Source organism: Caretta caretta, chromosome 22 (assembly GCF_965140235.1).
Source record: "Caretta caretta isolate rCarCar2 chromosome 22, rCarCar1.hap1, whole genome shotgun sequence".
NCBI lineage: Eukaryota > Metazoa > Chordata > Testudines > Cheloniidae > Caretta > Caretta caretta.
In genome coordinates, this window is record NC_134227.1 from 6,544,060 (window position 1) to 6,559,934 (window position 15,875).

Sequence of the window (15,875 nt, forward strand, 5' to 3'; positions counted from 1 at the left end):
AGGGCTGGACCCCAGGGCAGCCCGCAGGGGACAGGCAGCAGGCTGGCGGGCAGAGAGCAGCCTCGGGGGAGGCAAGGGACGGGAGTCACTGCCTGGCTGACTCAGCCAGGCCTCGCACTTGAAGTGCCCAGTGGAGAATGTTCCTTCCCCGTCCCCTGCTCCCTGCCACGCCGACGCTCGCTCGCCAAGGGGGTGGGATTCCCAGCCTGGGCCGACGCGCTCACACTCGCTCAGCTCCTGCAGGGTGGATATTGCTGTGCCCACAGCGGCTCAGGAGAGACATCGGGCGGGCTATCCTTAGCACGCTAGCTGGCGCTGCCCTCCCTGGGGCTCACGTCTCCCCACTGCAGCCTAGACGTCCCCACACAGGCCCTGGCCTCCCGGCTCGCAAGAGCAGAGTCAGCCAGTTGCTCGTCCCGAGAGGCCGCCCTAGACGCTGTCTCACCCTGCGAACACAACGCTGCTTTGATTGTCCCAAGGGACTGGGTCCCTCCTGGGTCCAGGTGGGGTGGGACCAGGTTTGTGCCCTGGGAGCATTGCTGGGGACTGTGATCACATGGGCCAGGGACCCCAGATGTGAATGCACCCTCTGAGGCTGGAGGGCAAGTCACAACCTCCCGATGGGCTCGGAGTCCTGGGCAAGGCAGCCAGAGCTTCGCAATCTGGCTTCGCAAGGCAGGGGCGTGGGACAGGGGCACAGGTAGGCCTTGGTACACACTCAGGGGAGGGGGCCATGCAGAACCTACCTGGCTGCCCTCCTTCTGCCAGAACACAGCCGGTGGCGGGTTTCCTTTGGTCTCACAGTGAAAGGTCACGGTGCGGCCCTGAGCTACAATCTGGTCCCGAGGGCGCGTCACTAACTGGGGTGGAACTGAGAGCGGGTGAAAAGAGGGAGAAACAAATAGACACGGGTTGCAAAACTTTAGAAGGGGTTTTGTCCAACAGCATGGGGTCTCCAGGCACTGGGGCTCAGGGCGCCTGGGGCTTTCTTGCAGAAATGCTCCCCCAGGAGGTGGGGAGGGGATGCTGTGTTGGCTAGCAGAACGTATTTCCACAGCCCAGAGGTCCATGCGTTTCTCTGAGCCTCCAGGCAGCTGACCAGGAACCGGAGCGCTGGCCCTGTCGGCAGCTACAGGGACCCCAGAGAAAACCCCTAATGCTGACATGCTGCACTGGGGCAAAGCTGGGCTTGCAGGGCGCAGCCTAATTTGGTACCACACCAGGACACAGCATCTACGCAGGGATAGCGACACCAGACCAGTGCCCTTCCTGGAGACTGGGGCTCCGCCACGCTGCACATCTGGCCTGTTTTATGGCCTAAGCTAACACTGGGGCAGCAAGCACTAGGGAGGCACAGCAAACCATGCCAAACCAACCTCATTCCCTTCTCTGACAGGGTCACTGTCCTAGGGGCTGCGGGGGAGCCAGAGATGGGACAGAGCGTGATTTTAGTAAAGCTTTTGACACAGTCCCGCATGACATGCTCATCAGCAAACTAGGGCAGTGCTCTAGATGAATTTACTGTAAGGTGGAGACACACCAGATTGAGAAACCGCCCTCAAAGAGTAGTTATCCATGGTCCCCTGCCAGACAGGGAGGGTATCTAATGGGGTCCCACAGGGGTCAGTCCTGGGGCCGGTATTAGTCAATGTTCTCACTCATGACTTGGCTAACGGAAAGGAGAACGTGCTTGTAAGATCTGCAGATAACACTACACTGGGTGGGGATGCCAGCACTTGGGAGGACAGGATTCGAATTCAAAACGACCTGCCCAAATTGGAGAATTGGTCTCATTTCAACAAGAATAAATTCAATAAAGAACAGAGCAAAGTATGTCACCTAGGAAGGAAAAATCAAAGGCACAGCTACAGAATGGGGAAGAGGATCTGGGGGTTACAGTGGATCACAAACTGAATGTGAGACAACGAGTTGCAGTTGCAAAAAAGACAATATTCTGGGGTGTATTAGCAGAAGCGTTGCATGTAAGACACAAGAGGTAATTGTCCTGTTCTACTTGGCATTGGTGAGGCCTCAGCTGGAGCAGTGTCCAGTGCTGGGTGCCACGCTTTGGAACGATGTGGACAAACTGGAGAGAGTTTGGAGGAGAGCAACAAAAATGATCAAAGGTTTAAAAAACCTGACCAAGGAGGAAAGGTTAAAAAAGCTGGGTGTGTTTAGTCTTGAGAAAAGAAGACGGACAACAGTCTTCAGATCGGTTAAGGCTGTTATAAAGAGGATGGGGATCAATTGTTCTTCATGTCCACTGAAGGCAGGACAAGGAGCAATGGGCTTAGTCTGCAGCAAGGCAGATTTAGGTTAGATATTAGGAAAAACTTTCAAACTAACTCTCAGGGTAGCTAAGCTCTGGAAGAGGCTTCCACGGGAGGCTGTGGAATCCCCATCTCTGGACCAGGTTGGCAAACTCCCATCAGGGATGGTCTCGGGTTACTTGGTCCTGCCTCGCACAGGGGGTTGGACTTGATGACCTCTCGAGGGTCCGTCCAGCCCGACATTTCTATGGCTCTGTGGTAACATGGCAGCCTGAGCCCTGGGCCTTCTCCCCAGGTGCTGGGGCATCCGATGGGCTGTTTACAGAGGTGAACAGCCACAAAGATATTGCAGCACCTGCCTTCTGTTTCTTTGACAGAGCAGGAGTGCTGCCGGGTCCCTGGAGAGAGGCCCAGAGCTGCAGGTTGCATTGGCAGAGGCTGCCCAGTGGGACCGGGAGCTTGTTGCTTCTCTGTCAGCCACGGCGAAGGCTGGAGGGGGCCGCATTTTCTTCCTGCTTTTTTCTGACACTAGCACTGCCTGGCTGGGCCTGGAGAACAGGCTGAATGGGCAGCGTTGCCAAGTGTGGCACCTTGCTTGGCCCTTGTGCATGGGCAGCCCTGCCACACCTCCTTGCAGCCCTGCTTTCACCCATAAGAAACCTCACAGGCAGAGCTGCACAAAAGGTGGACGCTATGAAAGGCAGCAGCACGTTGATCAAGCGAGTGGAAGTGGAACCGAGGGGCTGGTTTCCTAGCCAGACTGTAAAACCCTTTGGATTTAGGGGTTTTACGGTAACACATTTAACTCCAATGTCTAATTAATAGTCTGGATAAAGGAAGCCTTTGCTAATGGTACCACATCCTCTCCCCTTCCATTCAGATGCATGAGCTCCCGGTAAACATTCTCCTGCCAGACCTCTCCAGCCAGGGCAGACTTGACTTTCCTCATATTTGTAGGGGAAAAAACGAGGAGAATAATTCTTAAAACCCAGAACCCCACATCCTCCATCAGGAAGAAGAAGAACAGGCCTGAGACTAGACCAGTCCCCTAAAGGGGAACAGCCCAGCCCAGGGCACCCTGCACTAATCCCAGCTTTGGCTCTGTGATCCCGCTCTCCAGGCTGCGAGCCACGTTCAGCATAGAAAGAACGTCACTAACAGTGGGAACAATTCTTCTTTCCTGTTGTGAAATCCTCCTGGTACTTCCCAGGTCCGTGAAAGCACCCAGACCACAGCGCTCCGGGACATCATCAGCCCAGATAAGGGGGGCTTGAGCTGGGAGTCACAAGAGGCAAAAAAGGCCACAGTTTCCTCCTGTTTGATTTTGTGGAGGTCACTTACAGGAAACTCGAAGGAGTATCGTTGTTGCAAACACTCCTTGATTAGCAGCTGTGACCGTCCACGGTCAGACGTACCCAACTCTTCCATAGCTTGAATGTGATCCAAAGCGGCTGCACTGTGCAGGGGCTCCCCAAATAAATGTGTGAAAGAAAGCACCCCCTGAATCCTATGCCACGAGCCATCTGGTGTCTGCAATGTCTTGGCTACATCTACACAGCGCCACAGTGTGGACTACGGGCATGCAAATTGCAGAGCGCACTGAACTAACGGCCTCTTGTAGACACTGCTGGCACGAAAGGAAAAAGGTATCTGGCTTGTGTTAACACAGTCCTCTTCAAAGAGGGCTATGTTCATATGAACTAGCTACCTTTTCATTCACGTCAGCAGGGTCCATATGCACACAGGGAAGTTAGCTCTGCAATTCACACTCCAGTCGTGTGTGCTGCGGCACAGTGTAGACCAGGGCTTAGTGTGCGGTGTCTTCTCCAAAGCAGGATGCGCAGAGGAGAATTAAAACACGTTGTTTAAAAGGTCCGTTAAAACTTACGTCTGTGCTGGAAGCCCCCAGGCCAGCTAGTGGGACATTCTGGATTTAAATCCTTGAACACCTCGTTGAGCATCCTGGTCAATAATCTGACTAGCTCGAGGTTAAAACTACTGGGGGGAGGGTGGGGTGGGAAAGAACACCCCAACCCACGGGCAAAGCTGCCCCATTTGAACTGCTAGAGCCTTGGCCAAGATCAGCCCAGTATTTGGACTCTAAAATCAGCCAGATTCTGACACTCTCGCTCAGCTGAGTGGCACCTTGCCCCAAAGCGACCTCCCGGACGTGAGATCAGCAGGGCCCGTCATGGGGTAAGGTGCTACTTAATGGAGGTTTTCATAGCAGCCTCATCACCATAGAACCTCTACTGATGAGTAGAGGATCAGAATCTGGCCCTCTGACATTTCTAGTGCACACACAGACAGACAGAGACACCCCTCTCCCTCCTTGGGCTGAGACATAAGTTCCCTCTAAGCCGTGTGACAACGCAGCAGGCTACCAAGGGCCACCGCCGGCAGGGAGAGGCGCCTCTCCCCCGGCTCCGGGCTGCTGCGGCGAGAGAGGGCTGGGAGGAATCAGCCCTGGGGCAGCCTGCACCCCAAACCCCTCATCCCTGGCCCCACCCCAGAGCCCATCCCTCTGCCCCAGCCCCCCTCCCACACCCCAAACCCCTCATCCCCAGCCCATCCCCAGAGCCCGCACCCCCAGCCAGAGCCCTCACCCCGCCCTGCCCACCAACCCTCTGCCCCAGCCCTGAGCCTCCTCCCACGCTCCGAACCCCACCACACGTCACCTCCATATTGGTGCGCATAACAAAATTCATTCTGCACATGGATGGGAGAAATGAGAGGAAACGTTGGCTGAGACGGAGCATGGAAACTACCAGCCCCAAAGGATCTGTTTGAGAAAGTAGCTACTCTACAGCCGAGCCCGCTCCCCGAATAAAATATTGCCCAGCTGCTGGCACCCGGGAGAAGCAACAGATAGTCACTAGCTAGCTCCAGTGGGATACCGAGCCATTCCCTTTCCTAGCAACCATCCACCACAGCCCCCTTGACACAACTGTCCACCCCAACGGCGCGCTATGCAGCACCGGCTTGGCCTTCCCGGCAGCCAGGACCCAGCGCCTCAGCAGCCGAGTAGGGTGCGCTGTGCGGGCAGGGGAGAGACCGGTGGGCGGTGGAAGTGAAATCACAGCCGCGAGGGGCAGCACTTGGGGTTTTCCTGGCTTGCAGTGGGGTCTCCGCAGCAACCTTCCTGGTCTGGGACACAGGAGCCGGCCTGTGTGCAACCCCGAGGGGATCTCCCTGACCAGCCTAGCTTGGAGCCCTGGGTGCCCACCTACATCCCGTGAAGTAGGCCAGGGGAAGGGGTTTGACTCAGTGTGGTGCGAGCGGGCTGCAGCAGCACATGGGACTGATACTCTTCTCTGCCTGGCACAAGTGAGCTGGAGCTCACGAAAGCTCATGCTCAGATAAATGGGTTAGTCTCTAAGGTGCCACAAGTCCTCCTTTCCTTTTCTTTCTGCTTCCTAGAGGGATCGCAGGGGGACAATTCTAAACCAGATGCCCCCAGCCAGGTATTTACAAGGGGACAGATAAGAGGGAGCCAGGCAAGGCCCCAGGATGTGGCAGTGAGGCTCTCGTGAATAAAGCCATAACACTCAGGGGAAGGTGCATTGATGTGCCTCCGGATAACCTCTGGGCACTCAGAGCAGGATCTGGAGATGGAAGGGGGAGGAGGGACAGAGAAGAAAAGGAGCAAGTCTCCTAAATCAGCCACCTTCCCATAAATAACTAACCCTCCCCCATCCACCTCTGGCTGTTCAAAGCCTTTTCTTTCCTCTCAATGGAAGACAAATGACATCAGGTTTTACAAATGCTAATTGCTCGCCTTATCTCCCCTCTGCCCACCCCTTCCCTGCTCCCTCCAGGAGCAGGGAGACAAAGCAGAGCTGTAAAGTATTTATGGGGCACGGGGCATTATCACATAGAGCTTCAGGTGTGCCATTGTCAGGCTGATCCCTGCAGGCACCGCTTTAATGAAGTTATGGATTGCTAGGTACCCCCATGCTAACCGCCCCCCCTCCCCAAAGCTGCTAGCTCTCCCCGGCTGAATTTCCATGGCAGGAAAAGAAAAACCTGCAGCTGCTTAATTGTTATTGATCTGCATGTGGGACGGACGCTGCACAGAGAAAGGGTGTGCGGCCGAGACCGGGGAAAATCCAGAGCAGGGGCCAGTGCTCTGCACCAATGGTTCTGCTCACTTGCACCAGCTGAGGATCTGGCCCCCATCACAAAGTCTGTTTAGGGCAGTAAGTCCCCAGAGCTGAGTCCCCAGAGCCATCCCCACACAGTGCAGGGAGCCGGCCCGTGCCAGGAACCCGCCGGCCTGGCTTGAGAAGCAGATCTGCAGCTGGAGATTTAACCACGCCCTGAGGAAGCCATGCTGCCCCCTCCCCTTTGCCTGGAGGGCAGGCTGCCCCCCCCCAAGCAGTGGCTGGAGGTGGGATGCACCTTGCACGCTCTTGTGGGAGGCTCATTGTAAAGGGAGCTCAGCTGGCTCTGCCCAGTGCTTGGATTCAAATCCAGCGACCTGTGACCTCTCCCAGCAACAGCCTGTGTCTGTGTAACCACCTGCTCCACAATCACATCTCAATGGCTGCGGCTGGAAGGGAGGGGGCGGCAGCAATGCAGAAGCCTCTTCACAAAGCACCGCCCCCCCGGGCTTCAAAGGGGCAGCACCCCTCCCCCCCCCGGGCTTCAAAGGGGCCAGGCGCCCACATGGAGCAGGGACCATGGAGGCTGACTCAGGAAATCCACCCCCACGTTCTGCTCCTGCCCCACTTCAAAGGCGAGGAGGAAACGAGGGCCAGTGACGTGGGCGCCCCAGGAAGCATCACTTAGTGCTGAACGAGCGCTGCTGCTAAGGGGCGGGGGTGGATCAGAGGGGGCAGATCAGAGGCAGGAAACTGACTGGACTGGGGGCTGCCCAGCGGGCAGAGCAAAGGGAGCCGGGTTCTGCATTGGCCCCATCACTTGCTCCCCATCGTGCCCTCATTTTTACCTCTACAAGGAAAGCCAGGGGGTTTGTCAAGGGCATTTCACTACTGATACAATACACACCTGATGGGCTAAAGCCAACCACACCCTGCCCAGAGCCTGCGGCTCCCAGTGCCTTCTGGCTGCATCAGCTGCAGGGCCAGGCCTAGTTACTGCTGTCATGGGAGCCTAGGGGGGTCTGTGTCTCTGACTTAATGCACTGCAGATATTGGCTATTGCACGGGGCTACCAAGTGGCTGGTCCACACGCTGGAGACGGGAGAAGGACACTGCGGGTTCACACACTGCACAGCGGTTCTGTGGCTAGAGGGCAATCACAGGGCCACAGAGTGGGCTAGTGTTAATTAACTCCCAAGCTCCATGCTGGAACCCAGTGGCTTTTCAGCTGAGAGAGAGAGAGAGGGAGGGAGAGAGGGAGGTGCCCATGGTGGGAGAGACCTGATCAGATTCACTAGCCAAATGCTCTGCAGCCAGCTGAAGGCCAGTTGGATTCACAACTGCAGGCTGCTCTGAATTCCTTCTTCTCCCAGAAAGGAGAGTTGGAAAAGCCCTTGTAGGCCAGCCAGGCCCGTTCCTGAGAGCCCCCGCTGGCAGGTTTTAGAGTGCTCTCCAATGGTCTGACGCAGGCAGATGGCCGGAGCACCACAGGGTGTGGGGAGAGGGCAAAGAGCCTCTTGCATAGATCGTCTCCCACTATGGCCTCATGAGCCCCAGGAATGTCACATGCACAGCCCCTCCCCACCCGCCACGGTGGCCCCGCGGCCATCCCCGCATGCCCCAGTGTTATGAGATGAAATGGATACTCACGGAATGGGCTCACTGGAACAGAGAACACAGAGAAACAGGCGTGAGATGAGCAGGATCCAGCGAAGCCGGGGGGGCGTTACAGTGACAGTACGCATGAGGGGCCGAGAAGCAGAGTGAATCGGCGCTTCTGAGTGCCGGGCCCACTCGGCCTCTCAGCGATGGAGCCTGCTGCGTGCCAGCAGCATGGAACAGACGGATCATGCAAGGAGGGGGTCATGGCAGTGTCTGCCTATCGTGGCCAGGCTGATTCGCCTTCCCAGGGACTTCCACGCACTAACCTCGGCCCAGCCAGTCGGTACCGAGGCTGTGGCTAGCTGGGCCCAGTCGCTGGTGTTGAATTGTAACCAGAGGGGATCGACAGAGACTGGCCTGGCTCAGCGAGGGAGCCTGGCCCATCTCCCTCCATCCCGCCAGCCCCGAGCACTGGAAAAGATTCACATCTAACACCCCGGCAGCAGTCAGTGCCCGACTAGTGTCAGCCGCCTCTGAGGAGCACTCAGGCCCTGGGCTGGGATCTCCCCATCACGAGGCGCTGAGAGAACAGGGCTGCTCATCTCCTCCTCGACTCCATGTGTTCCACCACCACCAGCAGCCCCCATCGCTGCCTGGCCCCCTGAGCGACCCCTTACCGTGGACGCTGAGCGAGCCAGAGGCTTCCGACTTGCCCACGCTGTTCTCTGCCACGCAAGTGTAGGTGCCCTCGTCCTCAGCGCTGACCCGGCTGATCCGCAAGGTGCTGTCACTCTGGATGTCTGCCCTGGGATTGACCGAAACAAACGCTGTGAGAGCCCAGCCTGGCACCAGCCCCGGTGCCCAGGATGCCAGTGCCACATTGGTGCCAGTAGGTTGCACCCGGAGACCACTCCCATTCAGCCCATCCTGCTCCCCACTGGGGGAGAAATGATGCCTGGCATTTCCTGGGTCAGGGCCCAACCTCGGGCCTCGTTAGTGCGCGCACCCACCCTCGTTGTCTTCCAGACCCATCTAGGTAAGCAGGAGGGTGTTAGGGGCTGGCAACTCTCTCTCGGTAGGTGGGGATTTCTACAATGAGTCACGTCCTGGGACCACATTCACTCCAGGAGTCAGACTGAACGGATCTAACGGGGCAAGCGAACCCCCTCGTAAGCCAGGCAGTCCGGGCTTGTCTGGTAAGAAAGCTGCCAGACCCTGTGCGGACGCTCTGATTCTGGGTAGGAACAAAAAGAAAAGGAGGACTTGTGGCACCTTAGAGACTAACCAATTTATTTGAGCATGAGCTTTCGTGAGCTACAGCTCACTTCATCGGATGCATACCGTGGAAACTGCAGAAGACATTATATACACAGAGACCATGAAACAATACCTCCTCCCACCCCACTGTCCTGCTGGTAATAGCTTATCTAAAGTGATCATCAAGTTGGGCCATTTCCAGCACAAATCCAGGTTTTCTCACCCTCCGCCCCCCCCCCCCCCCAAACTCACTCTCCTGCTGGTAATAGCCCATCCAAAGTGACCACTCTCTTCACAAGGTGTATGATAATCAAGGTGGGCCATTTCCTGCACAAATCCAGGTTCTCTCACTCCCTTTCCCCCGTCCAAAAATCAAACCAAAAAATGGCCCACCTTGAGTATCATACACATTGTGAAGAGATTTCAGAGTAGCAGCCGTGTTAGTCTGTATTCGCAAAAAGAAAAGGAGGACTTGTGGCACCTTAGAGACTAACCAATTTATTTGCTCAAATAAATTGGTTAGTCTCTAAGGTGCCACAAGTACTCCTTTTCTTATTGTGAAGAGAGTGGTCACTTTGGATGGGCTATTAGCAGCAGGAGAGTGAGTTTGTGTGTGTGGTTTTTGGAGGGGGGTGAGGGAGTGAGAGAACCTGGATTTATGCAGGAAATGGCCCACCTTGATTATCATACACATTTTAAAGAGAGTGGTCACTTTGGATGGGCTATTACCAGCAGGAGAGTGAGTTTGTGTGTGGGGGGCGGAGGGTGAGAAAACCTGGATTTGTGCTGGAAATGGGCCAACTTGATGATCACTTTAGATAAGCTATTACCAGCAGGAGAGTGGGGTGGGAGGAGGTATTGTTTCATGGTCTCTGTGTATATAATGTCTTCTGCAGTTTCCACGGTATACATCCGATGAAGTGAGCTGTAGCTCACAAAAGCCTATGCTCAAATAAATGGGTTAGTCTCTAAGGTGCCACAAGTCCTCCTTTTCTTTTTGCGAATACAGACTAACACGGCTGCTACTCTGAAACCTGGGTAGGAACAGAGTTCATTAAACTAGAATAAGCTGCTTAGACCAGAACCCATGCGTCCACCCGGGTTAAAGTCACCCTTGGGTTCAGCTGGTGCATGTCTCATGTAGAGCAGCCCTGGGGTGTCCACACACACACAGAGCAGAACTGGTTTAGCGACATCATTTTAGTGTCTCACCTCCAGGTCTCCTGTCAGCTGTGAGCGTGGAGCGGGCCGGGAGTGCACAGGCAGCCCGGCCCGGCCTGGAACCAGTATTCGTGCTGCACCCCATCCCAGGAAAGGGCCTGGCCTCTCATCTCTTACCTGCCCCGCGGCAGCTCCCCTTCCTCCTTGCGCCAGCGGGACGTCGGCACTGGGTCCCCCTGCACCTCACAGTGGAAATCCACGCTGTCCTCAGCGAGCACCACCTGGTTGATGGGTCTGCGGATGAACGTGGGGCGCTCTGCCAAGACAGGCCAGAAAGGCAGCGTCAGGACTGAGCACAGGAGCCGTACAGCCCACACCAAGTGCAGAGACCCCACAGAGCTGCAGCCCCGCAGCCTCCGACCCCTGCACATGCAGCCATGCCAGACTCAGAGGATGCACTTGGAAAATGTCGGAGAAGCCGGCCCCATGGGATCGGAGCCTCCTTGCACTAGTCAGACGGGCACATGCAGCCTCACCCCCTGTTCCGTGGGGCCTCACGCAGCCTCACCCCCTGCTCCCTTGGGGCTCATGCTGCCTCACCCCCTGCTCCCTGGGGGCTCTGGCCCCCCGGTGGCTGCTGGAAGGCTGATGGGCCTGGAGCTCAGAGGGCTCTAGCCACACAATGGGTCTAAAGAAAAGGAGGACTTGTGGCACCTTAGAGACTAACCCATTTATTTGAGCATAAGCTTTCATGAGCTACAGCTCACTTCATCAAATGCATCCGATGAAGTGGGCTGTAGCTCACGAAAGCTTATGCTCAAATAAATTGGTTAGTCTCTAAGGTGCCACAAGTCCTCCTGTTCTTTTTGCGAATACAGACTAACCCGGCTGCTGCTCTGAAACAATGGGTCTAGCAGTGAGAGGACAAGCACCTCCTCCATCAGGCTCTGCCTCCCAGTACCTACCCAGCCAGCGTGGCCCAGCCCTGCCACGGAGTTTGGCCTCGGTAGCTCCGCCAGACCTTGGTGACTTGTAAGGGCAGCACACTTGCCCTGTGGGAACTGGTCGGGCCGCAGGGTTATTTATGCAGCTGCCTTTCCAGTTCACCACGGCCCAAAGTGCAGGGCTGTGCACTGACTGAGGGAGCAGTCCTGTGTCCGGGCCAGCCTGGCTCAGAGAGGTCTCACCACCTCCCAGCCAGCAGATGGGATGGAGCAATGGAAGGCAGAGGGAAAAACATCTCAGCACCCAAGACTGGCAATAACGTAGGCAGGAACTGGTTTCCCCCTCGGGCTCCGGCCAGGGCTGCTCAGAAAAACACCTGCCTTGTTTATGACCCCTTTGGCTAGAGCAATAAACCATTTCCCAGCTCCCAGCATGGCAGGAGGCAGTCAGTGCCTGGAGAAGGGGATGGTTGTTAATGGCCATTCAGTCCCCTCCAGCAGTGGAAACACAGACGGCTCCTTGGCGTGACTGACGATGGAGAAGGTAGTGACTCATTGGTACTGCTCTGGGTTGGAGATTCCTGGGGGCAGCTTGCAAATGTTCCCATATGGATCCTGTTTGTGAGTGTAGGGTCTTTGATTAATAATGTCTGGCACCCCGGGTGGCCCTAACCACATCCAGACAGCGCTGCTGCCATGCAGCCACTTCTGGGGTGGAGTGCAGCTGTCAATCCCAGCTCGCAGCACAGCAGCAGGGAAGCAGCCATTCAGGGACGTACACTGGGCCAGACCCCAGCCAGACAGGCTTGCACCTAGGGGGAAAGGCTGCTGAGATGTAGTCTGGGTATTCCCAGCCTGATGCCTGGCCACTCAGCTCTGGTGCCTTGGCTATGGGGCACTTCTCAAAGCACCTAGCTCATCAGCCAGGCTGGGTGCTGTGTGGGGGAGCAGCCATAGAGCCGAGCTCCGTGACACATAGCCAGCCACCCTGTGTGTCCTGCCCCACACCAGCCCCAGGTACTACGTACCAAACACCACCAGCTCGGCCGGCTCGCTGTCCCGCTCCCCCACCATGTTAGTAGCCACACAGACGTACATGCCAGCGTCACTCTTCCTGGTGTTGGACATCATCAGCTTCCCTCCACGGATCTGCACCAAAGGGGAAGAGCTCAGAATAGCTGGCCCTGCCGCGGTACGGGGAGTCACACGCTTGGGCACCTGAAACATACTGCTGGGGAGGGTCACAGGACTGCTCTTGTGGCTTCCCTTTGCTTCCCCATCAGAAAGTCATTTTTCTGTGGGGAAGCAAAGATATCTGGAGGGGACATAAATTCTGCGCACGTGCAGAATTCCCCCAGGAGTATTACAATAACTGTATTGGAGAAGAGGAAAAGTCACAAGATTTTATCCATTACAGAAGAGAAACTCTGCCATCGGGGGTGTGGCATGAAGGATCCCAGCTCTTTGAACTGGACCTGCACTACAAGGACAAGCGAGAGTGACTCCCCATGCCACCCTGCAGGACAGATGCTCCCACGGCCCTCTCCCTGCATTCCACCCTGTCCCCATGGGACAGATACCCCCATTACCCAGTTTCCCCTCTCCACAGGACAGATGCCCCCGTACCTGCTATGACGAAGTGGGACTGTTCTTAATGTTTCCTCTGAATAGTGTGGGGGTGCCTCAGTTTCCCCTAGGCAGTTCTTAAGTATCTAGGTGGTGGGGTAAGGATGTACGATCATTGCAGAGCCCTAGAGGGCAGGTGTGTGCAGGGGTCTGGACACAGAGAACGGCCAACACCCTGTTTCCTGGCCACTGATGGCCTGGGCCCTTCCCCCCTGTAAGGTGAGAGCTAAAGGGTTGGAGAACAAAGGAATCAGGTGACCTCCTGGCCCGGGAAAGGGGAAAGCCCAGAGGAGGAGGGGCTGGTGAGAGTTTCAGTTTGGGGCTGGCTGGGACATGGAGTGAAGGGCAGACGTGGTTGTCTGGCTCACTGCCCCCCAAAATGGACCCAGCTGAGGAGTCCCGTTCTCTGCACCTGCAAGCTCTGTTTTAGACCATGTTCCTGTCGTCTAATAAACCTCTGTTTTACTGGCTGGCTGAGAGTCCCGTCTGACTGCGGAGTTGTGGGGCAGGACCCTCTGGCTTCCCCAAGACCCCGCCTGGGTAGACTCGCTGGGGGAAGCGCACGGAGGGGCAGAAGATGCTGAATGCTCCGAGGTCAGACCCAGGAAGGTGGAAGCTGTGTGAGCTGTGTGTCCTGAAGACAGGCTGCTCACAAAGAGGAGACTTCCCCAGAGTCCTGCCTGGCTTCATGGGGAGCAGTTCCAGAGCATCGCCCGGGGACTCCGTGACACCTGCATGCCAGCCCCGCCCCCATGGGACAGACACTTCTATTAGTTTCCCCACCCTGCAGGACAGATGGTCCCATAGCCCTCTCACTGCACACTACCCCATCACCCTGCAGGACATATTCCCCCACCATGCCCTACACCCTCTGCACCTCGGGACAGATGCCCACCATACCCCCGACCCCGCTGCTCCCCTCACCCCACTCCCCCCAGCCCTGTGGGATGGGCAAGGCCTCACCGTGATGCGCTCATCTTTATCGCTGATGCGGATGCTGTTCTTCTTCCAGGAGATGGTGGGCTCAGGGTGCCCGCGGGGCGGGATGCACTCCATCACAGCCGGCTCGCCGGCCGCCACCACCACATCACTGGGGGCCTGCCGGAAGTCATCGCGCAGGACTGCAAGGGAACCATGGATGCGTGAGCCAAGGGCTTGGCCAAGGGGCCACGCAGGCAGAGAAGGGGCAGACAGCTGCAGGCGCCCTCCAGAAACAACCATGGCCATTTGTGCTCCGCCTCCTCCACCTTCCTCTGCACCCACCTTGCTGCCCTGTCACCAGCCAGTGCCCGCGAGAGCAGAGAGCCCAGTGTGGGGACAGCCCTGCGGGGAGCCATGTCCCCGTGGCCGGTGTGTCCAACCCCAAGCCCAATCCCGGTAGGATGTGCCGCCTGGCTCGCTTTGCCAGCATGCCCAAATCGGGGTGTGTGACCTGAGGCGAGCCGCTGCAGTCTCCTCAGACAAGGCGGAGCGAATGCTGCAAGAGGGGGAGTCACACCCCACGGCTGGGTTCCCAGCCTAGAGCCTTCCACAGGAGTCAGGAGGGGCAGAAAATGTCCTGTTGCATGTGAGGGCTGCTGGGTCTGGAGGGAAGCACCCACACACACAAGTGCCCAGGGCAAGCTAGGGATGCTCTGCCTGCCCAAAGCCTCAGGTGCAGTCTGGGATGTGGGCTGTTAGAATCATAGACTATCAGGGTTGGAAGGGACCTCAGGAGGTCATCTAGTCCAACCTCCTGCTCAAAGCAGGACCAATCCCCAACTAAATCATCCCAGCCAGGGCTTTGTCAAGCCTGACCTTAAAAACTTCTAGGGAAGGAGATTCCACCACCTCCCTAGGTAACGCATTCCAGTGTTTCACCACCCTCCTAGTGAAATAGTGTTTCCTGATATCCAACCTAAACCTCCCCCACTGCAACTTGAGACCATTGTTCCTTGTTCTGCCATCTGCCACCACTGAGAACAGCCGAGCTCCATCCTCTTTGGAACCCCCTTTCAGGTGGTTGAAGGCTGCTATCAAATCCCCCCTCACTCTTCTCTTCTGCAGACTAAATAAGCCCAGTTCCCTCAGCCTCTCCTCATAAGTCATGTGCCCCAGCCCCCTAATCATTTTCATTGCCCTCTGCTGGACTCTCTCCAATTTGTCCACATCCCTTCTGTAGTGGGGGGACCAAAACTGGATGCAATACTCCAGGTGTGGCCTCACCAATGCCAAATAGAGGGGAATAATCACTTCCCTCCATCTGCTGGCAGTGCTCCAACTAATACAGCCCAATGTGCCATTGGCCTTCATGGCAAGAAGGGCACACTGCTGACTCAGATCCAGCTTCTCGTCCACTGAAAACCCCAGGTACTTTTCTGCAGAACTGCCGCTTAGCCAGTCGGTCCCCAGCCTGTAGCGGTGGATGGGATTCTTCCGTCCTTAGTGCAGGACTCTGCACTTGTCCTTGTTGAACCTCATCAGATTTCTTTTGGCCCAATCCTCCAATTTGTCTAGGTCACTCTGGACCCTATCCCTACTCTCCAGCGTATCCAGGGCCGTCCCTAGCCATTTTGGTGCCCTATGCAGCCGTCCTGCGGGGGGGTGGGCATCCTCAGGCCTCCGCGTGGGGGAAGGAGCAGGCTTGGGGGGCAGGGGGGAAACCGCCCCCCAGCATGAGCCTGTGGAGTGGAGCGGGTTGGGGCCGGGTCACTCCACTTCCTGCCGCCCGGTGAGTGCAGGGCAGGCCTGACCCCTGCTGCAGTCCTCCGGGGAAGGAGTGGAGTGGGAGTTAGCCCCAGGCCTAACACTAGGGTTGCCAGCCGCCCGGTTTTCAACTGGAATGCCTGGTCGAAAAGGGACCCTGGTGGCTCTGGTCAGCACTGCTGACCGGGCTGTTAAACGTCAGGTCGGCGGCACAGCAGGGCTAAGGC

The 15,875-nt window shown here is 56.8% G+C and overlaps 1 protein-coding gene across 4 annotated transcripts in view; it reads right to left on the reverse strand.

Moving 5' to 3' along the window:
* Positions 1–15,875, reverse strand: part of ROBO3 (roundabout guidance receptor 3) — a 237,845-nt gene that overhangs the window by 40,797 nt on the left and 181,173 nt on the right. For 3 of the 4 annotated variants that reach the window (XM_048827595.2, XM_075122175.1, XM_075122173.1), the window contains exons 3-7: positions 13,927–14,084; positions 12,366–12,486; positions 10,571–10,709; positions 8,653–8,780; positions 747–871 (exon numbers count right to left, since the gene is read on the reverse strand). In XM_048827595.2, coding sequence (XP_048683552.2) covers positions 747–871; positions 8,653–8,780; positions 10,571–10,709; positions 12,366–12,486; positions 13,927–14,084 — 671 coding nt within the window. The remainder of the gene's footprint in view (positions 1–746; positions 872–8,652; positions 8,781–10,570; positions 10,710–12,365; positions 12,487–13,926; positions 14,085–15,875) is intronic. The other variant, XM_075122174.1, reaches the window with a different exon arrangement.